This window comes from Stylophora pistillata, chromosome 9, assembly GCF_964205215.1.
Source record: "Stylophora pistillata chromosome 9, jaStyPist1.2, whole genome shotgun sequence".
Taxonomy (NCBI): Eukaryota; Metazoa; Cnidaria; class Anthozoa; order Scleractinia; family Pocilloporidae; genus Stylophora; species Stylophora pistillata.
In genome coordinates, this window is record NC_142527.1 from 14,762,693 (window position 1) to 14,789,958 (window position 27,266).

At 37.5% G+C, this 27,266-nt stretch overlaps 1 protein-coding gene across 3 annotated transcripts; it reads left to right on the plus strand.

Annotated features, from left to right (window-relative positions):
* Positions 1 to 373: 373 nt before the first annotated feature.
* Positions 374 to 26,560, plus strand: LOC111324157 (sodium- and chloride-dependent taurine transporter). Of its 3 annotated transcripts, none has more exons than XM_022927664.2 (13): positions 374 to 541; positions 14,252 to 14,383; positions 15,061 to 15,349; positions 15,598 to 15,730; positions 16,597 to 16,731; positions 19,502 to 19,605; positions 19,939 to 20,063; positions 22,816 to 22,928; positions 23,175 to 23,312; positions 23,547 to 23,649; positions 24,075 to 24,175; positions 24,708 to 24,875; positions 25,525 to 26,560. In XM_022927664.2, exons 1-13 carry the CDS (start codon positions 412 to 414, stop codon positions 25,633 to 25,635), a joined length of 1,782 nt encoding a protein of 593 aa, XP_022783399.2. In that variant the 5' UTR covers positions 374 to 411; the 3' UTR covers positions 25,636 to 26,560. The 3 variants fall into 3 exon arrangements, with proteins under 3 accessions (XP_022783399.2, XP_022783400.2, XP_088589463.1); XM_022927665.2 differs by lacking the exons at positions 374 to 541; positions 15,061 to 15,349 and adding exons at positions 2,914 to 3,293; positions 8,095 to 8,317; XM_088733337.1 differs by lacking the exons at positions 374 to 541; positions 15,061 to 15,349 and adding an exon at positions 9,263 to 11,895.
* The last annotated feature ends 706 nt before the right edge of the window (positions 26,561 to 27,266 follow it).

Here is a 27,266-nt window from a genome sequence, read left to right on the forward strand (position 1 = left end):
TCACTATAAAGGCAGTACGACAAAATGTGTTCATTAGTGTAATTGATGATTTGCGGATATCGAGCTCAGCTCATCACCCATATTTCTCAATATTATTCAGTGGGTTTTCCCGCACACTGTACAAACTCAGCGACGGTTTACTTTCTATTTTTCCTTTCTTCTGATTGGCTGGTGTTAGTGACAGATACTTGAGGACTGAAATTTACAAACGATGAGTGAAATGAGACGTATCAGCGAACACGTGTAAAATCCCTGTAGTTCATGTGTTTGTCATGTAATGAAATCATATCTACTTCAGGTACTGTTTCATGTTTGGAACGCTGTTTTGATAGGGGCATTCCGAGCGTAACCCGTTATTTCCGCTGCAGGTTAGTTCCCGCCATAGATTGGTAGCCGCTATAGTTTAGCTTGATGGCCTCCAACGAAAACGAGCGCGAGACTTGGGTTGGAAAACTCGATTTTATTCTTGCATTGATAGGGTTTTCTGTTGGCCTGGGTAACATTTGGCGCTTCCCATACCTGTGCTTCAAGAACGGGGGAGGTAAGCAGCTATAACGAATGAACTCTTCAATTAATAGTTACGCATAACAAGCTTTTAAAAACTTACAATTTGAACGAGACTCCCCAAAGAAACAACGAGTGCAACCGAGCGGGCTTAGGCATTTCTCTCTAAACTTGAATCACTCCTCAAAACGGAACCTGTTCTGTGATTTCAATCAGACTTAAACTATTGGATTTTTGTCCGAGACAACTTGCTAGTAGCAGGTAGGGGTCAAGGTCGTTCACGAGTACAAGCACCCTCGAGATACGCAATAATGGAGAGATTTGGGATCACATTTACTGCAAGAATTGAAAATGTAGAAACATTAGAAAGTGATAATTTTTATCTCCGTAACATTGCAAACTCTCTTTAGATACCAGGAAGAAAAAGGCGCTGTCTGTAAACTTGCGTTCGGTAATCACGCGAAAGATTTCGCAGCACAAGTGAACAGAGTGAAGTCCAATTCGGTCGGTAATTCGAGTGATAAACAAATGTGTAATAAAACAATTATTGAATTCGATTTTCGCACAATGTTAGGCAGTTATTGGATGGGGTTGAGCATGACATCATCAATTATCAATGCCGAGGTCTGAGTTCTGAGGCAGACAACACAGACGCGAGGTTTAAAAAAGGCCCTAGCTGTAGACTTAGGGTTACTTCCCACCTTCGCGGGTGTCCTTCGGGAAAAAAATTCGTACGCGCGCTAGTTTAAAGAATTCCTAGCAAACTGTACATCAGAAGAAAGCATAATAAATGTAGTTACGATAAAAATTTTATGAAAACGATTTTTCTATTTGGGAAGTCTTAGGAGCCAGAAAAGCGTGAAACGACCTGGGGTTCTTCTCAGTGTTGAATTTATCGGGTATCGGATTCCGCAGCACGAGCAAAATGGCTGCATAGTCCTATTCACAAGGCATCAATCAACAGAAGTATCAGCGGCTTTTCTGATTTGTTGTCTAGATATCCGCATCTAAAGTTAGGCTATCGTAAAAAATATGCGAGACTTGTTACGTAAATGGACGCCACATGAGAAAAATTTGCCGACACACTCAAGTCTGTCATTAGGGTCACTGGCGAAATTTCACGAAAATTGGTCAAATCTACATACCCTGTCAGTTCGCTCAAAGTGTATGTATTTTTCTCAAAATCAAATGCGAGATTTTAGCGTCTAAAGGTTAGTAAACAACTTGCGTCACACCAGGGGATTATCTTGCCGCCTGTAAAAAGGTAAAGGTCTCTATTTCACTAAAAAACATACATGTTTTGTTACAATTTTGAGGTTGAAATCAAACAGGCGCCTCTGGCAGCCGTGTTTAGTCCGCAGCGATTTCACCTACCCACCCAACCCACCCCATTGAGGACATCCATCACACAGTAATCTCGTGCATGGGAAATTAACGTCTCCTACCCCAACCCTGCAGGAGACGGGACCTCTATTTATTCTTCCCTATCCGAGAAGACTAGAATATCTAACGATTTTTTAATGTTAGAGAAAGGAAGCATATTCTTCTCAATTAATTTTAAGACCCTAAGTGTTGGTCCGGCCGGTGTTGAACTCTCGACCTCCCGCACAGCAGTCCGGCGCTCTCCCAATTGAGCTAACCAGGCGGTGGTTGAAACTGCAAACCAATGAGACAACGAGACCTCCTGGCGTCAATGATCATGGATGAAGGTTTCCCGAGAAAAGTAACGCATTGCAGACAGGCCTTTTTATACCTTGATCGCTTACTGAAGCGTTGAGGAGGACAACACAATAAAAGACAAACTAAAAACCCGCGGTTAAAATGGAAAAACCGGATAATATGTTGAGAAGCAAGATAGCGAATCGACAGACAGCTTTCATATTTTCGATACGAGGCGATTGTAAATGTCATTGTATTAAGGCAGTACTTGCATAGATAAAGGAAACCGCGTTTTACTGGATGATCAAGTTTGGTTTAACGGCGGTTTCTTCGTTCGAAATCTGGACCGAGTTTATTTTTCTTTTCTTGACAGTACTCTTCTTTCTTCTTTGGGTCTGTTTTGTTTTTTTTTTTGTTTTTTGTTTGTTTTTTTCCAAGGACTTTTTTCTGCTTTTGAATTTTCCACGAGCAAAGATTTTTCCACAAGCTAAAAAAAAAAGAGCTTCCACGTGTGAATTTTATCAAGTGCACGATGTAAACCAAATATGCAAATAACGATGAAGAGGAGGCGTTGCCGCGAAAATTCGCCTGGGCTCGCCCAGGCACGAGATTATGACACCTTCCTGATTTATCAACTTTTATTTGAAAATACGTTTTTCTAAATAATTCGGACGCTTTTGCAGAGGGGACTGGTTGGGAAGGTCGGCGAACTAAAGAAAGTAACTCTTGTTCAAGTTTATCGCTCGTGACGTCACACGACCGTGCACACAAGAAGTCAAGATGGCGTCTTTCCATGATGGTCGATAGGCATGTCAGTCGTGTAAAGCTGTCTTTTGTGAAGGCAGTAGCGCTAAATTCAGATCGAATTATCGAGAATCCTAAAAAGTGAAATGCCAGGAGACAACTGCTCTGTTGTAGGATGTGGTTCATGCCGCCGTTTGAAAAGAATTGGCATCTGAAAGCTGCCTACAGCTAAAATTAAAAGCGAAGGCTACCGAAAAATGGCGGGAAGCCTGGCTCAACGAGCTAAAAAAAATACCGAGTTGTCGAGAAAAACTTTTAAAACCAAATCAGTAACGACAAGGTATACACTTGTGAAAAGCATTTCAAGCCTGAGGACATAGAAATATGTAAGTATTTAGCTTTTTTTACCTTCTAACTGCAATATCATAACAAATGACGATCAAAAAAGCATATAATTATCAGGGCTCGACACTACTTTTCAACTTACTAGCCAAGTGGCTTGTGACATCTCAGATGTTTTTAGATGTTACGACAAAACAGTCTGTTTACTAACCAAACTGACCAGTGGAAATTGAAAACCACTAGCCAAAACTGAATTTCTACTAGTCTGTGGCTAGTGGACTACCGTTAGTGTCAATCAAATATGATATAAAATGGACAGAAGCTGTCCAGCAGAGTGATTTGCAAAATCAATATATTGATTTTGATATGTATCAGTATATTATTTCATTCATTATTGCATCCCCTGTGATGATATTATCAATCAAATATTATACAAAATGGATAGAAGCTATCCAGCAGAGTGATAGACCGGTTCACGCTCTTGAGTGCATGCTGGGTAATTAGGGCAAGCAAATCCAAAATGGCGGATACGAACAACACTCTTTTGCTCGATCTGAATACTTATAGTTCAATATAGAAGTCACAGCTACATTTTGAGCTCTTTATGTTATTGCCATCTCGCTCAAAAGTCGTTGACAGTTCAATATCCCAACAACACGATCATGGCCACGCACCTCGAAGATTTTTTGGAACTTTCATGTGGGGAATTGCAGTTTTATCTTAAACAGCGAGGTTTGCCCTCTGGAGGGACACACTCGGATCTTGCTGCTCGTGCTTTGGTAGCTTTTGAACATAAAACGCCTATTCGAGATTCGGCCGAAAGCCAAGCCAAGTCACTACAAAATGAACATGTAGAACTACTACGCACATGCGGTATAAAGGATCCGTTATCCATGGTCGATTGGGAGGACTGTGTAACAAAGTGGCCGCATACAAACATTGGTCAAATATTCTCGTTTATACTTGGAAAAAAAGCTTTCGACACTGACTATATTGGTCAATATAAAATCAGAAAAGCGTATTCATACTTTAAAAGTGGTTTTGTGCACACTGTATACTCAAAAACAATTCATGGACAAGACAAAGTTCTGTTGTTTGCATCTGTCACTCCATCTCAAAGAATTCGCGAAGAACCTCATAAAGTGTGGATAATTTGTAAATCTCCCGGTGAAATTCTTGGGGCATATTGTAGCTGTACAGCTGGATACAGTCAGTGCTGTAATCATGTCATAGCCCTTTTATATAAAGTTGAGTTTGCCAACCAGAAAGGTTTCACAGATCCTTCCTGCACAGATAAGGCATGTGTGTGGAATAATACTAGCAAGAAAGACATCCAACCCATGAAATTAAAGGACATGGTGTTCCAAAGCCACAAGGTAGTCAAAGAAAACCCAAGTTATGCTATTAATAGCAAGGAAAAACAGAACTTTGATCCTCGGCCAGAATCCTTGAGGGTTGTTACCGAAGAAAGCAAGCAAAAGTTTCTAGCTTCTCTTCGAAACATAAATCCTGATGCTGTCATCCATATTTCATATGCACCACCAACTTCTGATGATGTTCCCCCATCACTACAAATTATAGCTGATGATATATCCTCTAAAAACAATGGTGTAGATGCTGATAAATTAGTGAGACAATTTCTGGAACAATTATCTTTCAATGACAGTAGCATTAAAGAATTAGAAAAGGCCACAAGGGATCAGGCTAACTCCAGTATATGGAAAGAGCAAAGAAAAGGTAGAATAACTGCATCTCATTTTCATGAAGTATACACAAAGACAAAAACAATTCTTAGAAAAAGAAAGCCAAATTGCGAAGTAACACCTCTTCTTGAGCGAATTTTAGATTGTACCGATCTGTCAATGATACCTGCCATTAAATGGGGAAGAGAACATGAGAGAGATGCTGCTGCATCATTCTTTGCACAAGAATCCAAAAAACACAAAAATGCAAAGCTTCAGACTTGTGGCTTGTTTATATCTAAAACTTACCCTTTTGTGGGAGCTACCCCAGATGGTATTTTTCACTGCGATTGCTGTGGTCATTCTTGTATTGAGTATAAATGTCCATACTCACTTGCAGACATGAAATTTGATGAGCATTGGAACAATACAACTTATCTAGAATTAGTGAATGGGAATATCATGCTCAAGAGAACCCACAGTTATTATTACCAGATACAAGGACAAATGGCCCTAACAGGATGTCCTAAAACCTTTTTTGTTGTTTGGACTCCACTTAGTGGTGCTCATATTGAAATTATTGAGTTTGATTTAAAACTGTGGCAAGATATCATACCAAATCTAACAATTTTTTTCAAGACTTATGTTGCTAGGGTGTTGCTAGGTACTAGGCCTATTTATTATTGTGCTGTCTGTGAAAAACCCTGTCTTGAGCCAGATGAAATTGAATGTGATGATGAAAACAGTGTTCAGTGTGAATGTTGTATGCTATGGTTTCACTGGGCCTGCTCAAATTTTGAACAAGAATCAACATTCATTTGCAGATTTTGCAATGAACAAGCAATAGATAATGATTAAAATTATAGAGTGGAAGCAATATGACCTCAACAAACTACTAAATAGTACAAAATAGTGCGGATGAAACCAAAACATTATAGTATTTAGTATTACTAAAGTTTCAAAGTTATTGTTTGAACATTGTTGTAGCTATATACAAACATGTTTGTGTAATTCCATAAAGGAATTGTATTCTAGAAGATGTGTAAATAAACTTGACTACCATAGCTTATAACCTGTGAGAAAATTGAATGGGAACATTTTGGACTGGTACAAAATGCAAACATAATTGATGAAATGAAATCTATGTACTCAAAGGCTTTTTCATATTACATATTGCTGCACAAATGATGATTATGTCATCCAAATGGGAAAGAATGCTAATGGGAATTTCTTGCTTTAACATAGCAAAGTCTTTAATTCGCTTGATAGCCTGCTCGACATAAATCCGTACATTAGCAATAAGTGATGTGTTCCTAACATCAGCACCTGACATCTGGAGATTGGAATGCTTGGAGGGTGGAATTGTTAGAGAACATTGGTAGTATGCTAACAGGTCATGAATCTTGAATCCCCTGTCTGCCATAACTTGGTCATGTGGCTGAAGATAGTTTAAGAAACCACTGTTTTCTACAATAAAAACATCAGATGACCTCCCACTGAAGGTCTCAGAGACAAATGATATGTGGCCATTTGGTGTTATCCCTATCAAAAACTTTAACGTGTAGTGTTGTTTGTAATTTGACCAACACATTGCCGCATTCTCTAAGCTTGATGGGGTTTCAGAGAATAGTTCTGTGCAGTCAATGATGACTCTACACTTTCTGTAATATCGTCGAAACATATCAGGCATATTTCTTTGAATTAAATACCTATCTGGCTAGGAAATCATCCACTTTAATTCTTTAGACATCAGCTTAACCCAAGTGGTAAAGACAGAGCTGACAGTCGCCTCGGAAACTTTGAACCTTAAAGCCAGATCAAATACAAAGAGTCCTAGCTTGATTCGCATCATGGTTAGCAAAAACTCTTGCTCCAAGGTTAGAGCTCTCTGTACATTATTTGACCTGGGCTTGGTGGTGTCCTTCAAAGCACTTTCTTTGTCTCCTTTCCAGTAGTGCATACACATGGCTTTTTCAAAGAGTGTATTAAACATCAATTGAAATGTTTCTACGTTAGGGAATCCAGTGAAACGCTGGACATCTTGCTCTGTTGTTAAATCAGCAAACTTCATACTTCCGTATGTTAGCGGATTTATTATCAAGCATTGAGTTCCTTCTTCTTTGAAGCTTGAGTTATTGGATGCCTCAGCAGTAGAGACAACTTCGTGTCTTGCCACAAGCTTTCTTTTCTTGGGTGAAGGTTTGTTAGAGTCACTTGGCACCATATACAAAGTTGGAGTTGGTGAGGAGTACGTTGGCTTTCCATATTGAAAGTGATTCGAACAAACAGTCTTGTAGTTGCCGGGTTCGAATCCAACAAGTCCTTTGGATATGCTGGCAATCCATTGGGCTCTTTTCTTTGGATCCTTCGGAATAAAATGCCAGCGAAGATTTTCGACATGTGACCGTTTCACTATCTTTTTTGGATATCTTGAGTCGTTGTTACAACCTCCAACACAACATCGGTAGTTAACCATTATATATCTTATTTTTTGACGCATTAAAATCGAAAATACAGAGCTCAAAATGTAGCTGTGACTTTTATCTTGAACTGTCAATACTAAAAATTGCGACCAGTTCTGAAACAAAGCCGATATTCATTAAGTATTCAGATCAAGCAAAAGAGTGTAGCCGAGCGTGTCCGCCATTTTGGATTTGCTTGCCCTAATTACCCAGCATGCACTCAAGAGCGTGAACCGGTCTATTAGCAAAATCAATACATTGATTTTGATATGTATCAGTATATTATTTCATTCCTTATAGCATTCCCTGTGATGATATTATCAATCATATATGATACAAAATGGACAGAAGCTGTCCAGCATAGAGTGGTTTGCAAAATCATTACATTGCTTTTGATATGTATCAGTATATTATTTCATTGATTTTTGCAAACCACTCTTTACTCTAAGAAGCTTGACATTATTGCATCCCCTGTGATGATATTATCAATCAAATATGATACAAAAAGGACAGAAGTTGTCCAGCAGAGTGATTTGCAAAATAAATACATTGATTTCGTTATGTATCAGTATATTATTTCATTCATTTTTGCAAACCACTCTTTACACTTAGAAGTTTGACGTTATTGCATCTCCTGTGATATCAATCAAATTTGATACAAAATAGAAAGAAGCTGTATTTACATATATTTGTATTTATAGGTTTCTCCTTGGCAAGGGTATGCAGTATGTGCTCACAGAAAGGTTTTGCCAAGACAGCTTGGAGGATTACTTTGGAAACCAAAGGAAATTAGGGAGACGAAACAACAATCCAAATATTAGGTCATTCGGCTATAATAATAATACTATCCGTATTCAGAGATCAGTTTCATGTCAAAGTGGAAACATGCCTGGTAGGAAAGATAAAAGAAAAGCCTGGGTAAATGTAAGTGGTGAACCAGTGCTTAAAAGATCAGCCAAAAGATTAGTGCAGGGTTCTCCGTAAGTTTTGATGTAGACGGCTGAAATATAAAAGTAGGCGGCGGGAGAAGCGAGTACCACAGGCACAAGCCTTTAAGGGGGTCTTGCAGCATGCCCCCTCCCCTCCCCCCTCCGAAAAACTTCAAAATATAGAAGGTTAGATTTGCCATTTTGAGCCTTTTGGCAAGCAAATTTGGTTTTAAGAAATAATTATTCATTAGAAACAACCATAAATTTTACTGAACATCTTTCTTTTCTTGGAATCCTTATAATGGGACCAGACTACACCCCAAAAAGGGCAGTAGTCCATTAAAGTAAAGGTTTTATAGAATGTCAAGGCCATTCAAGGCAGAAAATATATAAATAGAAACTCCTTTTGTCACTGTTTGTGCGTATTGATTTGAATTAGTTTCATTCTCTCAAAAGTGGTTGAAACAATTATTAACAAAGAGTTAGCTTGACTCAGCATTTGGCCATGCTAGAAAGAACTAAAATGCAGAGTCATCGTTGTCAGATCCAAAAGCGGAGTCAGAGTTGTAGTCAGTGTCACTCTCTGAACCTTTTGATTGCAGATTAAGGGCCTCTAGAACGTCATTAAGGTCTTTCTCATTCACATTTTCCTCATGCTCTCTATCTGCAGCTGTACCACTCTGAACAGCAATTGTCTCCTCCCTTTCACATTGCCTTCCCATTTCCTTTGTTTCACACTGGACAATCACCAGAGATGGCTCTGAAGTAGGATTATCTGACTTTGGTACCTTTGGAAGTTTTCTTCTCTCCTTTACCTCAAGCCAGACTCTGGCAGCTTCCTTTACAACAGGCAAGCAGCTCTGGACACCTGGTCCATTTATTCCCAGAGCTAGTATTGCTCTCAGCATGTCATTTTGGAGCCTGCCTCTTAGACGAGTCTTAACGTTCTTTACTGCACTGGCACCCCTCTCTGGCCATGCATTACTAACTGGCAAACTGACAACTACTTCAGCAATGTAGAGAAGGAGGGGGAAGAATGTAACAAAGGAAGATTTATTCTTAAGGAGATGAAGAAGAAACCATTCTTTAGTGGTGGTTCTACTTGAACCAGACTTCACTTCTTTTGGAATCATCATCTTAATGTTATCATTCACATGGTATTTCATATGAGACCACTCTGCTAGAAGCTTCTCTGATTTTAGCTTTTGGACTTCTTCTGTTTCAATCTGGAAAAAGTGTTTGGCTAAAATGTTGACACTGAAATGTCCATACTCTTGAAAACCATCAGCTTCATATGCTGGCACATTTACTGGATCAAAGATACTGAGGGCACTAATAACATCAGAGCTTGAAACAAATCTTTGATCCAAATTATTTGATGGAGCTGCTACATACTTTTGTGTAAGGCTTTGCATTTGTTGATATGAGGTGGGGGAAATGTGATATCATATCCAAGATTTGTAAAGCTATCGACATCTTGTAGTTTGTCCATAGGGATGTCATCCTCAACAATTCTGTTCAAATGTTGTTTGGTTGCTTTGATTTGTGGTTGAATAAGGGAGAAATTTATGTTGCTTCTTTGAAATGTGTGGGAAAGACTTGAAAGAACTGGAAGAACCTCTGCTAAAATGTACAATGTTCCAATAAACTTTACATTCTTCATCTTCTTTAAAAGGCCAGCTGCTGTGGCATCATTGTGTATGCTATCTAACTCTTGCAGTGTTTGTATTACACCACAGTACTGTTGCTTCATAGCTTCTACTGATTTGTCAAAGCTTAGCCATCTAGTTTTGCAAGCTTTTTTCAGTTTTTTGGCCAACACCTTCTTGCCTTTGGTTGAGCTCACTCTCACTTCTATCACATTTGTTAGTACTTTCATCAATAATGCCATTCACTTGGGTGAGTTCTCAAAATGCTTCCACGTTTGTCTTAGTAACCCAGATACATCTTGAATGTATTTGGTGTCTTCATTAGAATCAGTACATGCAAGAGCTAGCCTGTGGCATACACAGTGTATAGCAATGATGCATGGATTATCTTGCTTTAGTTTAGAAGTTACACCCTCTGTTGTGCCTACCATGACAGATGCACCATCTGTTGCCAGCCCCATCAAATTTTTTATGCCTAACTGTGACGAGAGAAGCTCCTCTTTGAGCAAGTCATAGATTGCCTGTGCAGTAGCTGCATCATGTTCTTTTAGCACATTCTGGGCAGAAAGAAAACTTGTCTCGACTGTTTCAGTTTGAGTGCAAAAATACTGGACAAAAGTTATTAACTGAGAGGTGACACTAACATCTGTCATCTCATCAGTCATTAATCCAAAACAGCTTGCTGCTCTAACCTTCTTCAAAGTAAGTTCTTTTACAACATTTCCAATTGTCAAGAAGATTTCAGTCAAAGACCCTTCAGATCTATGTTGAAAGTATTTCATTTCAGCCACCCCTATCACATTTGTTATAAAATTAATAAGTGGAAAGAATTTTCTGTTTGGCAAGTACTCTTTCATTACAAAATAAGCTGTTGAAAAGGCTTTCTCTAAGACTGATATTTCGGTTTCTTTTTTCTCAACAAACTCTTTGTGGAAAACAGACATTCTTGAGATCATCTCTGCTTCTAAAGCACTCTTATGACGCCCTGACTTCCTCTGCATTTGAATAGCATCTGACTTGAATCGGTCAGACGCTACTCCAGAAAATTTGTCAGTTTTGTTCTGGGGATATGTAACTCCATGTTTTTTACAAATGATACAAAACATTCCTTCCCCCTCGACATAGCAAAGCCACCAGTTGTCAATTTTTTCCACCCAGTCATGGTTCAATTTCTTAGGCTTGATTCTTTGCAATTCCTGCTCAGTGAGTTTTGAACATTTGTTGAAACAGGTATAGTAGTTGTGAAGTTTACCTTGAGTGAAAAACTCTTTTATCAACGCTTCACACTGTACCTGTGACAACAGAGGATGGATGTTTGTGCTTTCGGCTGTTTTGTCTCTTTCATCAACACATGCTGCTGAATTACTCGTAGTGGGAATCGCTGGTGTTTGTCGATCACTGTTATCGGCAGTTTTCTCACTTTCATCAAGACGTGCCGCTGAATCACTCGTCTTGGGAATCGCTGGTGTTTGCCAATCTCCCACATCACCGGCTGTTTTCCCATTTTCATCAACACGTGTTGCTAAATTGCTCGTCATGGGAATCGCTGGTGTTTGCCAATTGCTATCACTGGCTGTTTTTTCACCTTCATCTACGTGGCTTTCTGTTCTTCGTGATTTACAGAAATATCAATCTATTCCAGGCTGGCTTGAAGTGGGTTTTCTTTTACTCATGGGTACTCTATAATTAATTACATAATAAGAATTCTTGCCTTCTTCTAACACGCCGAACGCCACACCGCACTTGTTGACAACAAACACCGGTCAGCGGAATTTCGCAGAAGGTAGGAGGTGCGCATTGGCATTGCGTAATACGTTTTGCTGCTGAAAATGGCTTTCAAGTATTACTCGTTCGATTCACGGGACTTTTAACTTTGAAATCTACATGTAGATACAAAATAAGGAGGCAAGCTTATCATTGAAAAGTAGGTGGCTCTAAATTTAAAGTAGCCGTTTTTTTGAGCCGGCTGCTGGCACTTTATGAGAACCCTGTTAGTGTAATTAAAAAGGTTTTCAAAGACCTGTGAAATCAAAGGTGGTAAAACACACTATATTTGTAACCTATTCTCAATACATTATTAGTCTAATTATTACACTATGCTATAACTGTTTCACAGGTTTATAAAATCACTCTTGAAAGTGTTCACCCAACAAAATGTAACTACTATTTCTCAGTGCTGGAATATTTTATTGTGTGTTGTCCATAAACAATATGAAGAACTTATTGGTTGTTTTCATAGCATTTGAACTATGTAGTCTTGAAATATGCACAGACAAGCAGTAAATGTTAATGTACTTATTGAATTTAAAATAAAGCTTACCAGGGTTAATAGCTTGTCTGTCCTGACAGTGTTAACCCTGGTTCTGATCAATAGCTTTGGAAGCTCTATTTATTTCTTTGTGCAATGCCTTGGATTTCAGCTGCTTTGCCTCAACTTTATGTTTTTGTATGATGTCCTTTGCAAATGAGAATGTACGCACCCTTGTATATAGCTGAATTATGTTGTGCAATACATTTTCAGCAACACTGCTTGGCACAACAAGCTCACTATTAGACAGCAAGGAATTGTACGCAGCGACAACATCAACATCGACTACAGCTCTTGAAACAATACGACTGCAATCTATCTTATGTGATGTTGAATTCAAAGTAGCAAGTCTAACCTAGTATTCCGATTGTTCAAATATAAGCTGAGCATCTTTGGTTATAGCCCATAGTCCACCACGGTTAAGACTATTGATATGCTTGTGGTTTTCCAGCAAGTTGTCTTCTGCTTTTCCAGCTTTCAGGACTGACATAGCTTGCTCATTTTCAGGTGATTTTACTTTGGCTTGAGTTAATTTTCTGGATAAATTATGAAGCACATATCCACCAATATACTGCAAGCCAGATAGCTCAATATTAGAGAGTTTTTGTTTTTCCTTTGTCCCCTTTGCTGCTCCATCTTCACTTTCTTTGCTGTGCACCAATAGAAAGTCAGCTACCTTGGTTGACAACAATGTTGCAGTAACTTCAGACAAATTACCAAAATAGTTGTTTGACCTGTAGACAACAGTCGAGTAAAATTCAGCATAAAACTTCTCAGTGTTGCCAGTCCGTGCAAGGGTCTTATAAATTTCTTGAAGCTGAGAAAATTCTGCAGTGGAAGTGTTTACTCGATTTACAGCGAAGGAGCTCACTTCTTCTCTCATCTTTGCCATGTATATTTTGTTTTTTGCTATTTTATCTTTAGCTTTTTCGATTACACTAGAATAGACTTCTGGTGTCAAATGTTTTTTTGTGCTGGCTTCAGTTTGGCTGGAATTATCAGCTGGATGCTTTACAGTCATGTGTCGTTTCAAGCCAGCCTTACTTTTGCAAATTTTTTGACAAAACGTCCACTCCTTGTCTTCTTGTTCAACCTAAAAAAATTTACATTTAATTTGTAAGAGCATTCAGTAAAATGATTTTCTAGGTCATTGTCTTCTAAAATGCTTAAAATCGCATCAAAGATATAGAGATCACTGAAGTCCGCGATGTTGTTTTGAACTGTGTGCACGGTCATGCTTCAGTGACGGTAGGTTCAAGTTTGAATGCCTAACAACAGAGGCATTCTGTGAAGTTCGCTGAGCTTCCTAACCAGTCCCCTCTACTATGGTAAAATGTTTGCCTTCAATTTAGTCAAATAAGAGAAAAATTGAATGAAATTTGAGTAATAAAAATGTGCACCAAAAACAATTACTGAAGTCGGTTTAATAAATGTCTATAACTGGTTTTTGCATTATACTAAACAATCTGCAAAAGAAGACACTCCTCTCCTAGTTTGCAAAAGTTCATAAACACGAGGAGCCTGGAAACTAGACAGACTTGACATGTAACTCAATATCTGCAACAGATTGGGTTATTGCGTCAAGTTCACAAGCTATGGTACCAATCAGAGTTTCATAGTAAGTCTAATGTTTTATAACATGAATTATCAAACCTTCTGTATGTGTTATCTGCCTCAGACTTTGGCTTAAGCAGATAAGTCAGACCTTGGTTTTGATATCATGCCCAACCAAATCCAATAATTGTCTAATATCAATCACTTATAAGCCAACATCGACCATTGTATCACTTGAGGCTAGTTAGTGAAAATATGATCCAAATTATATTATGGCTTGTTGTGTAAAATTTATTTTGTTACATTTCTAAAACTAAACAAATGACTGTCTGGAAGGGTGTTATTAGCTGAAAACTAATATGTGTTGCTATTCATTAGTTAATTATTAAGCTGACAGTAATTTTGACTTACCCTGTAGGATGTTTCCTTATTCCGTACTTGATTTGCTTGGTGCTTGCGGGAGTTCCCATCCTTATCCTAGAGGTTTCATTGGGACAGTTTACAAGTCAGGGAGGTATCACAGCATGGAAGATTTGCCCTTTGTTTCAAGGTATTGTAATTTGCTTTTCTTTGAGTGAAAGGGTTGTGCATGTCAATGGGGGAGACAAAAGGCTTTTCAATATGTCCATACAACAAAAACAAGTAGGCTTGTCAATCATGCAAGAGAGCAATAGAATGTGATAGCGAGGTGTAGCATCATGCAATAACAGTTCATGTCTTGGTTTGTTGAATGATGATATACTTTCAAAGTGATACAGTAACTGTGGTTAGATTTGCATCCGTCCATTATTGTTATCTGTTGTGGAAATACAATAACAAGTAGTCTATGACAAGAATATCATTTACTAATCTTCTTTTTATTCAAATCAGTAAGTGGGAATGATGATACCATATGCAGAGCCAAAAAAAAGTTATTTGAGCCTAATAATGATTTTGCTGTGGAAACAATTATTTGATTCCAGATTTCTATGATGCTGAAGGATATAGTAACTATCTTTGGGTTTTCATTCTGATATTTGATTGCTCCTTTGCATGGTCTGGCATTCTACAAAGGTGTTATATCCTCTTCTTGGCCTGGTTTCATTTTCATGACTTTAAATGACCAATTTAAAATTAATACCTTTCAGCTTTGGAAAAAAGTGGACAGAGCTTCCCTAGTGGGGTGAAAATGTTTGATTTCTGCATGAGCCACATCATTAAACAGAAATTTAATTGTTTTGGCTGCAGGTATTGGATATGCCAGTGTTGTCATAGTACAGTTTCTCAACATTTACTACATAGTTATCCTTGGCTGGGCTTTGTTCTATTTGTTTGCATCATTTACTTCCAAGTTGCCATGGTCTCATTGTGATAATCCCTGGAATACACCGCAGTGTGTCGATTTAAGTGGTGCTGGCCCAAGTTCTTCAGATAGCAATGGGCAGAATATTTCTGCAGTGGGAATGCTGAATGCAACTTTAAATGCTTCATCCAATGCAACTCTTCAAAAAGTTTCTTCCAGCCAAGAATATTTAGAGTATGTCTGCATAAGTGTTCCATGCCTTTTGATAGGTTTAAATTACAATCAGCAGTGGTATTACTGGTATTGGTTAATGAGCATCATATATCATGACATCTTTAAAATAGTTTATAAATTATCAATCTCTGATGTTCAGGGGTCCTTAGTTTCATATTTTGCAAATATATAATCATGGTTATTGTGTTTACCTTTCAGTTAGCTGTAGCTCTTGGGAGCAACTGTCTTTTTGTAATAATTTGTTTCAGTTATCGAGTTCTGCGTATAAGTGGTGGTCTTGATGAACCAGGAATAATAAACTGGGATCTTGCTTTGTGTCTGCTTCTTGGTTGGATAATCTGTTACCTTTGTGTGTGGAAGGGTGTAAAGTCTACTGGCAGAGTAAGTCTTAATTAGTTAAATACTATAGTAATTTATACCTGCCTCATGGTTTTATCCTTCTGTAATCTTTTAGGTAGACTTTATTCATTCTTTATTCTGACTGCCTAATGTAGATTTTGATACCTAACAATGAGAATTGATTCTTTGCCTGTAGTCAGAAAGAAAGACAATCAATTACAGGCAATTAGATCCCTCCGGATAAAATTGAATTAAGATAATTCTAAGCTTTATGGATTATTTAGTTTTGATTAATATTCATTAATTTCCAACTTCTTTAATTGCCCATATAAGGTGAAGAATAACATGCTTCATTGTAATTAGAATGAGAAAGATGGTAAGTTGTGAGTTCAGCTAAGAAATAAAGAAATAAGTTTTTTGTCTTGTCATGGGTGTGGGGTAAAGAAAAAAATTGAGTCTTCATGGAGAATCAAACTCAGACCTATGGATTCTGCGCTCCGATGCACTACCACTGAGCCACTGAGTCACTGGTGAGCAAGGTCCATTACAAAGTTCATATAGGACATGCGTCCTGCATACTGCAAGGATCAGCAATGTCGTAACTCATTCTTTAATAGAACAAATTAAAAAATCCCTTATGAAATCATGTCCCAATTAACCAAGGCAGTGAAGGATGGAACCACATTTCACTAGTAGTCAAGATCAAAATGCTCACAGCATGTTGATTGAAATATAATTGGGGATTAATGTGATACCAGTTTCAAGAGACAAAAAAGTCAGGCAGCTCAAGTAGGAATTCATTATTGAATAACGAAACCAATATGATTGCTTAAAAGCAGCATGCAATTTTCTTATTAGAGGTTTATGTTGAACTGAACTGAGCTGACAACATCTCATTTAATTCCTAGGTGGTATATTTTACCGCAACTTTTCCTTATGTGTTGCTGACCATTATAATGTTTCGTGCTGTAACACTACCTGGAGCAGGAGAGGGAATCAAGTTTTATCTCAATCCAAATTTTACCCGCCTAGCTGATGGTCAGGTAATTTAGCCTGTTACTGGTTACAGCTATTCTACCTTTCCCAGTACTTTCAGCAAATGTAGAAATTTATACCTCATCTATGATGGCCATTGTTTTAGACTGAAAGCTGTCTTTTTGCATATCAATTGGATTTGGTAAGTTGTAGGAAAAAGAGGAAAGTTACAACCAGGCTAGGGGAACATCTGTCTTATTAAGTACCTTAAATCTGCTCAAGTGGTTCAGTGGTTTAAGTTACTGACAATACTTTATCTTGGCACCGTTTTCACCAACACAGTAGTCATTGTTCCTCCATGTTACAGATCATCTTGCAAAAAAAAAATGTATTTTCTGCTGTTATTTCAAGTAATTAGTTGCGGTTGTTTTCATTTCACACCTGCCACACCCACTATTGTGCATTCTGTTTTGCATGTATGTCCTGATTGGCCAGTTATTAGTACTTATACTTTTCACTGACTCTTGAGTACCATTCACGCTTGCGGTTCCATAAGTTTATTCATCTTTCTGGTTTACGCTCTCCTATTCGTGAGATGCCCCCACGACTAGAAACAGAGTGAGGGTTCATCTGTTCCAGCTGAAGTAGGCCAAACATCTTCAGGTCATAGTGGAGGCAACTCAGCAGCCACTGATCAAGTCTTTTCCATGTTTAAAGATTTTCTTGAGAAAAAATTAGAAGATAAAGGAAAGCAAATCGAACAAAGGAGTAAGCTAGATAAAGAAGTTGTACAGCTAAAGTTCAAAGGGAACCAGAAACAATTTGAGCTTAATGCCAAATTAGATACCATTTTTGAAAGCATTGAAACCAAAAGTGAAAGCATCGAACCAAATTTGTTGCAAATCAAGAAACTTTCCCAAGAAGGCAGCCAACATATTCGAAAGCAGCAGAAGCTGACAAAAATCGCTGATAAAAGTAAGGACGGCTGGCAGGTTGCAGCCGAGTATGAGTCAGATGAACTTGCATCCGGCTCCGAAGATCAAAACGTCTTAAGAAGGCAAGGGAAGCCATGAGCCACAAGAGATGCCAAAAGGAACAACTCTCCAGCAATCGTGGAAAGAAACCAAGAATTGCTTAGGGCGCTGATAATCAGCTTTTTCTTAGTAAGAAAAAGAGCCTCCTCTTTACTTGGTAGGTTCATATGTGTTTTGGATCCGCTTGTGCATCCTACCATATTTCTCGTGTGATCTGTTTATATTACAGGAATTTAAGGGTAAAATGATTTACGTTCGTTTGAGCGAAGCAAACTAGAACATAATGAGGGTTTATTGAGTAGGGAGATGACAAAACAAGCCCTACTCCATGGAGTACTCTAAGGAGTACCTAAATGGAGTATACCCGTAAAAATCATGTTGGTCAAATAAAATACTTTATAAACATGGTAAGTCATTTAGATCTACAAATCTTACTGCATTTCGAGCTTACCAGCTCTCTTATTATCACAGTTCAACACAGTCCAATTGTTTGGGGGGCAGGGGGCTCTCAGTCTTACCGGTTTCTCCATTTTGGTTTTAGTGCTGTGTAATGAGTCCTTTAACGGGAAGATGAAAAACTCCACATGATGAACAAAACCCAATTTTTTGAGTTCTGCAAAAAGTAAATATTTAAGCTTATTACATTTTCCAAAACAATGGCACCAGTTGGATTTATTTGCTGACCCATTGCTGTTTTTTTTGTTTGTTTACTTGTCTTAATTTTATTATGCTGCAAATAGATGGATGAAGAGAAACTCAGTTTAAACACATGGAACCCAATGTAAACAAAACATGCAAATCAAGATTGTAGATGAAAGCCTGTCGAATTTGTTGACACATATATGCTAACTCTCCCGGATACAGAGCCAATCTCCCGCTCTCCCATATGGGTGACCAAAACTCCCACATAAAAGGAAGTTTGGATCAGTTGCCCACAAAAAAACTAAGATTTAAGCACCATATGTTCCAAAATTACCTGGAGCAATACTTCTGCTTGTATTATGGTTTCTGGCTTCATTTTCTTGTGTGATGCACATTGTTAATCGCAAACAAAAAGAACAGAGTTTCTTCTTTGTTATTCCTATATAAGGGAGAGTCTGATTGTATAGGTATTCAACCAATTGAAGTCCCTGACAAACAGATCCACGTTTTTCCCGCAAAATTGCTTGGCATGCCCACTGATACTTGAAGGTCCACAATCTGAATCTAAATCATGGGGAGGTTGGAGGTCCAAATCAAAAAAGAAATTTTCTGGATCACATTGGCAAGTTTGTTTGAGGGGGGAGGCGCTGGTCTGAAAAAAAATCTCCAGATTTGATATCTCCAGAGGTTGTCATGTCTGTTGACACCTTTTGCTCTCCCTAAAAAAATTTTCAGCCGTATCTCACATTCTTTTAAAGATTATTGTTATATTTTGTTTCTGTTAAATTAAACTTAACTGCTTTCTGACTAAAATTTTAAAAAAAATTAAATTTGAAAATTCTGACCAGATTTTGTTGACAGTAAGCTCAAAGAAGGAATTGTCAGTGGTTTATAAGATTCTGATTAATGGGTTATTCCACTGTACATCATGCCAACACAGAATTTGCCACCATTTTCACAAAAGTACTTCCTTATTATTCTGCCAAATTTAACAATTGCACCACCATCACTGCTAAGATGTATCCTCTCCCCAGACTCTTAAGGCCATGCTCTGATACCACAAAATTTGCATATCAAATCCCCATATTGCTTGTAAGCTTTGCCCATCACCAATTAAAAGGTATTTAATTGAGGTATGTGATCTTGTTTCTTGTGCATATAGGTATGGCTAGATGCTGGAACCCAGGTTTTCTTTTCTTATTCTATTGGTCTTGGAACTCTTATAGCACTAGGAAGCTATAACAAGTTTAGAACAAATTGCTACAGGTATCTAATGATACATTGTGTAATATGTTGGGTATTAATTTATTTTTAAAAGGATGAAGCTATAAAGTTTTAAGTAGAAGTATTATTCATTGTCTAAAGTAAGTTACGTTAAGGTAATTCAACATTTCCAAGAAATATTCTTTTTAATCTGTGTTCTTTTGCAAAGTATGAGCCAGCTCTCCTTTGCTATCCATTGTAAGTAGTAAGCCTTCATTGAAAAGCTGCATGGCTGTTTATGCAACCAAAGTCACTTCCAAAAGTTTGGTAGCCGTGCTGTAAATTGCATACTGGGAAAAGTTTTTGACTTGTTATTTTAATTTGTCTCTTTTATAGGGATTGTATCATCTTTGCTTGTGTTAATAGTGGGACTAGTTTGTATGGAGGGTTTGTCATTTTTTCAATTCTTGGATTTATGGCACAGAAGCAAGGTGTGCCAGTGGCAGAAGTAGCCAAATCAGGTAGTTATGATCTGTAAACCACAAAATTACTCTGAAAGCCTAAAGGAACAGATCTTTGAACATTTTACCATAGCAATTCTGATATTATTGTTGAGTTATATAGTCCTTATAACTATGCAGCATATTTTGTCAGATGGAATTTCTGAAAAAGAAAAGAAAAGAGTTTGAAGATATGCTATGCCTGTGGAGAATCTTGCTGGAAATAATGCCAAAATGGCTCAAAGATAAGGGCCAAGAGGTCAAAACTACTTATTTGTTATGTTTGATAACTTTACTATAAATAATTCATATGTGCCTTAATTGAGGTGTCAGTTGTCATCTTATTCCATTTCCTTTAGAGGAAACAGTACACTATTAATATCCATGTTAGGGTGGTTACTACTTTTAATTACAAACTCTCTTCAGCTAGGTTTGCTAAATTACACTTAAAAATAATACACAATTTACAAATCAATAAATATGAATTCCACCCCACTCTCCTGTGCAAGGGCATAGCCAGGGGGGTCCTGGGGTGCCCGTGACCCCCCCTTGGTAGGTCTTTTTTAGAGCAAAGAACCTACAATATTCAGGTGGCGAAAACGTCATGACAATATCTTGGCCGTAAAAGCCATTGATATGAGTCTTCATGCCGCAATGATACGACTGAGCCTGCTGATACACGCAGGAGAACAGCGTTGTAAATGGTGAGTAGCCTCTGTGACCCCCCCTTTGAAAAATCCTGGCTACGCCCCTGCTGTGACCACCTACTTTAGGAAGAGAAAGGCCTGCAGTTCTATGCTGACTTTTAAGGTTTCTAGTTTGCCAAAACTTTTAGAAGGGTGACCCTAAAAGCCGGAACAGTGGAATGGCGGAAAATGAAACCAAATCCTAAAACATGGAATGGCAGAAAGTGACCCCAAATCCTAAAACATGCAACGGCGGAAAATGACCCAAAATCCTAAAACACGGAACGGCAGAAAATGACCCCAAATCCTAAAACATGGAATGGCGGAAAATGACCCCAGATTCTAAAACAGTCACATAACAGACGTCAGGGCATGTTGCATGAATTTTGTACAAAGAAACTGAAGTGCTTGGCTCATTCATCCCTATGACGATAACACGCGTGACTAAAATTAAATGTTCTTAATTTTTTTGTCTTTTACTGAGTGGTATGAATAATAATGAACCATTATACATGAAAGATGACTGCATTTTGGCATTGTAAACCTATTTAGTTACCTTTTGTTTTGCTAAATTTGCTATGAGTTTTAGTTGCGGCATAAAAAGTCTTGGAGCATGTGAAAACTAACTTGAAATACCAGATTACAATAAACAATTGAAACATATGTTTCCTGGTCATGTCTGCATTGAGTTATATAATGAAACAATATCTCATATACTTGTAAGTATGAGAACATCAAAAGAATGTTTTCAGGCTTCTCAAAATATAACAACGTCCAGCCCCAGCTCCAAACTTAGACTAGCGTGAGAGCAAGCTCTCATTACGAATGCTTCAATACAAGTGTTTCTTCATCCACAAATAAATTTTGGACCTGAGTTACACTATGTGAATAGACGTTTGCATGAGGTCATGTACGTGGGAATTTCTCATGGCATGAAAGGACAAAAGAAAGTTAGCAGAAGGAAGCTGTGAAGAAGAATTAAAAGAATTTCTTTGCGATCAAGGTGTCCAAAACACCATCATCCTACTATGAAATTTACAGCTTACATATCAGTGGAAGAAATAAACTTTGTGGACAAAAAAGAGGCTATTTCACCAATTTGTTTAGCAGATTTCTTCTGTTCCTCGACAAATTGCAAATCGTCAACTCTATGGTGTTTAAATTGCCCTTCCTGAAGGGGAAATGTAATTCTTTGTCTTTTCACACCATGAGAAATTACCATGTGTGTGACCCCCTGCAAACTTCTCTTCACCTAGTGTTACTCAAGGCCCAAAACTTATTCGTGGACAAAGAAACGCTTGTACTGAAGGGCTCATAAGGAGGGCTTGCTCTCAAGGTAGTCTAAGTTTAAGGCTGGGGCCAAACGTCATTATAGTTTGAGAAGCCTGAAAATGTTCCTGTGATGTTCTCACATTTACAAACGTTTGAGATATTTTTGTTTCATTAAATCAATGCAGGCGTGACCAGGAAATGTATAAAAGTTACAATTGTTTATTGTAATGTGGTATGTCAAGTTAGTTTTCACATGCTGTGTGACTTTTTATGCCACAACTAAAACTTGTGGCAAATTTAGCATAACAAAGGTAACTAAACAGGTTTACAATGCCAAAATGCAGCTATCTTTTATGTATAATGGTTCATTATTATTTATACCACTCAGTTAAAGACAAATAGGATTTGGGGTCATTTTCGGCCGTTCCGTGTTTTAGGATTTGAGGTCATTTTCCACCATTCCACCATTCCAGCTTTTAGGTCATCCCTTTTAGAATCCTGGTGTTGCAATAAACAAACTTTGATCACTATTAAGCCACAAACATGAAAGCTATTGTATGATAAGTTCCTTACAAATCCTCGCATGTTTTTCTGTCCTGATCAGAGAGGTGATATAAAAAAAAACCAGAGACAAAACAAAAACAGAACTTGACAGTATATAGTGATCAGTTGTTTAGGTGGAGAGTAATCAAACCATCATGTGTGTATCATGCTAGGACTGCTCATCTAACATTGGAAGAATGTGATCCTTTAAGCATGAAGCTCACAATAAATTCATGATTACAAACCTTTGATTTATATGATTGTTGTATCAGGTCCTGGTTTGGCATTTGTTGCTTACCCTGCAGCAGTGGCAGAGATGCCAGTTGCCCCTTTGTGGTCCATCCTGTTCTTTTTCATGGTGATCTTACTAGGACTTGATAGTGAGGTATTAATATTAGCTACCCAAACTTATTAATTGTCTGAGGGATTTAGCTTGTCTTAATTTAAGTGCTAAAGGTACACACAAGCATGCAGCTGGAAATTGAAGCTAACTTTAATGAAAAGTAGAGTTGTGAAATTATCATGAAAAATGAAGCCTGCACTTCATGAATAATTAAGTTATGTATTCTATTGTTTAAACAGTGAGAAGCTATTTCAAATACAGCAGGCTTTTTTTTTTTAATCGTTACAGTTTGTTGGAGTGGAAGGTTTTGTGACAGCCATTGTGGACTTGTTTCCTCATTATTTGAGACGTGGTTACCGCAAGGAAATCTTCATTGCCATATGCTGTTTTTTCTGGTTTTTAGTGGGTCTGTCAATGGTTTCTGAGGTAACTGTTGCACTATGGAATTTACAGTAAAGTTTATTTGTGACTTTTATTGGTTTCTACAATGTGATTCTTTTAAAATGGCACATAAAAGTAAAAGTAATTGTTGATGTATCTGATTACACCTTTTTAGTTGCTTGACAATGTTTAAAAATGTATTAATGAGTTTCTGTTGAATAATTATTTTGAAGTGAATGTTTGTTGAACAATGACATTTGTTTTTCTTTTGGTTTTTAGGGTGGGATGTATGTATTCCAGTTATTTGACACATATTCTGCCAGTGGCAGTGCTCTACTATGGGTGTCACTCTTTCAGAGTATTGCTGTTGGCTGGGTCTATGGTCAGTGATATGAATGTTATATAAAATGTAAATTGAGGCCAGAAACCTGGAGATCTTTCATCCACACCTGGACTGATTCAAAACCTGTCAAGTTTTCCTGAAACAACTGGTCAAAGCCTAATTAATTATAGCCTTTCAAAGTTGAATTTCTTAATGCAGTTACAGGTGGAAGCTAAAGGTAGACAACAATTGGAAAGCAGTTGTGATAAAGAGACTCTGACTCCACTTTGCCATAAATCAAGGCTCACTATTAGTAGCTAAAAAAACTTTTGTAAAGTTAATTTGCATGATGTTATCATGATTGGAAAAAGTGACATCATAAAACGCATGAATATACAAAGAGTCAGAGGAGGAAGAAAGACATGCATGTATCGAAGATTAATTAAATATGATTTAGTCTGTGTTTTATTGTCTCTGTTGGTCAGGTGGAGACAGATTCTATGATAACTTGGAGTCCATGATTGGATTTCGCATCAACCCTTGGAGCAAGTTGTGTTGGAAGTATTTTACACCACTTTTCTGCCTGGTGAGTACTTTTAAAACAATCATTAATTAAAGGTTATTTACAATTGAAAGACTGGAGGAAATGATGTTATTTTTGTTAATTCTTGATTATTTTATAATAATAATAATAATGACAATCTTAATACAGGGGCCTCACATCACTGGGGAGTGGTATTCTGTGAGGCCCTGTAAAAGTAATCCATGTGAAAACGGTGGGCTCCCTCTTTTGGAGCATTTGGCAGATGATATTCGCTGGCTGGGATGACTATTTAACTCATGTGGTACGAGATGGGACCTATGGGGATCAGATAACGCTGTCTGCAGCAGCAAACTTGAACAACATCAACATATAAATAGTGTCATCTCTAAGAAGTTGGCTGAATGTAACTTAGGCAAAGTTACATAGGCCAATTATCAAATATTGAATTTTTTAATTCAATATTTGATAATAACCACTTCCTATATGGTACACAACATGTCCTTAACCATAACATTAAGATTTGGCATCTCTACTGTAGTGTAGGTTCTGGCTCATATTTTCAATTCATTTTCAGGCTGTATTTATATTCAGCTTGGTGACATACAAGCCCCTGGAGTACAATAACTTTAAATACCCTGCTTGGGGGCAGGTGATTGGTTGGTGTATGGCTTTGGCATCCATTCTGTGCATTCCTATTTACATGATTGTGAAGCTGTACACTACTAAAGGAACTTTTGGAGAGGTATCTAAACAAAAGAGTCATGAGATATTTTGTTGTTGGTGATATCATAACGTTCTAGGGCAAGGATGTCAAGTGTTGTGATAAATCAATTGTGCGACCAAGCAATATAAAAGTGACAAATGGAAAGAAAACAGCTGAGACAGATGAAAAATTTGGCAAAAGTGAAGAACATTTATTCCCAAAATATGCTGTCAGCTTACTGTTGACTGGCGGTTGATGACCTGATAGTTGGTGACCTGTTAGCAACCTGCCCGTAACCTGTGGGTGGTTCGTAGACTGAAATGATTGTAAACATTTCCTTTACCTATTGCTTCGTCCTGCAACGTAGGGAGTTCAAGAAGGAGACACTTACAATTAATTAATTAATCGCATTAGACTTATCTTCCAAAGAAGTACTTTTTTGTCTGACTCAATAGTGAACAAAGGATATTAATGCACTTAATGATCTGGTTAATTTTACATATTATAAGTAAGTTAAGTTTGAAATAAAAGTGTTTATTTTTGAGCTATTAAAATCCTCCTTTATCTTTTTTAGTTTTTTCTTCAGATCTGCATTTTTATGAAACATTAAAATTATGCCCAAACTATCATTGCTCCATTAACAATTTTTCAACTACAAAAACTAAGGAGGTTCCATTTTTCCTTACAGCGTTGGAAGAAGCTCACTACACCAACAATTACAAGAAGTGAATGTCAAAGTGAAGATAATCAGCAGAAAGAAAAGGAAGAAGGAAACGCTATTGTGTTGTCTGCCATGTAAACAGTTGTCTGTAATAACCCAATAGAAGAGTGACAGTGAGATATTGTTTCGCTTAATTAACCCATGTAATCTACTCAGCAGATGATTTTACTTTAGATGAAAAAAAATTAGAAAAATTAGTCACTTATAGCTGCACAGAAAAGAAAGCTTGAAAACAGTGACCCACAGTAATGGATGGGAAATTGAACTACAACATATAGACACACAGTTAAATGAAATTGGGGAATGTGAAGAGAACAAAGAAATTAATAGTAATAATATATAAGAATTATTATTGCATATAAAATAGAATCGATGAAGTTTTAAGGAAATTTTACAAAGTATTATTTTGTCAAACAATGAAAATTTCCCAAAGAAAAAAGAATATGATGATGCACCTTCACTTGTATGGTCAGTGTGTGTGACAAAGGTTCATTTGTTGTTTTTTTAATGGTATTTCATCAATGATATTTGCCTTTTACTCCATAGGAGTATAATGATATTATGATTGGGTTGTTAGCCAATTCTAGTCTTACTCCTCTTCTTATACCGGCCTGAGGCTGGTCACTGCTAAGTTCATCTTCATTGTACAGAGTATTCAAGTAATTCTTAAAAGTAAGTTTTCACCTGTTCTAATTAGCTGCCTTCCTGGAGAGAAATTTCATCATTAATTTTATGTAAAATGAATGCACTTTATGAGTAGTAGTGTATATTGTAATACATTGACATATCCCTCTTAGTTCATTAGTACAGTAAAATAGAAGATGAAGTCGGGTTTCATTGTCCTTATCTCCAAGTCTAATCTTTCGTAGATGACAGATTTTTTTCTAAGTTATTTTGAGAGACTGCCAGAGTACTATTGATCTCGCCACCCATCACCTTCCATTAGCTCAGATACTGAGTGGATTGTGGATATTAAATGACTAACGTGTGAGAAAAGATGGAATCAATCTCTGTGATTTTATTCCTGTTTCCTCAACATCTATAATGTTTTTTGCCAAAGACGGGAAGCAATCTGATACTAATGTAGATGAAACACACTCAAACATTGTCACTCAACGCTGAAAATTATTTCAATCTTGTTGCCATCTTGTAATTTTACGCCATCCGTGAATAAGGTTTTTAACAAACCTATCAATGTGATAATTTTTCTTATCAGTAAGTTATTGCTGTGAGACTTGCTAACTTCGCAGAGGGGATCTCATGCAAAATTGAATGTAACTGAGTGATATCACAGAGCCAATTAGCGGAACACAAAACAACAAATGGCTAGAGTATACACCATATGCAATACCCAAAATGTCCGTGAGGTAATGGGTTCTAATTTATTCAAAAAAACATAAAAACGAGGACGGTCGGGCCTTTAAACAAAATGGCGTCGTTATCATCTCTGCCAGTAGTTTACGGCCCTTGCTTTCTAAGCGAAGAAGATGTGCCAGGATCCTCTTTAAACGGACGGAAACCACTTCAGTTGAAGAATTCTGAATTGAAATTTTGGTTGAAATGCCGCGGGGACTCATGCGAAGGTTTACACACGAACGCTTTGCTTGTGAAACGGTCAAGTTTTTGTAACGCGATTCCGCGAATCTTCCTTCGCAAAGCACTACGCAAACACCAAACCTCGGGCCTGTATTATATCTGAGCATTGTATG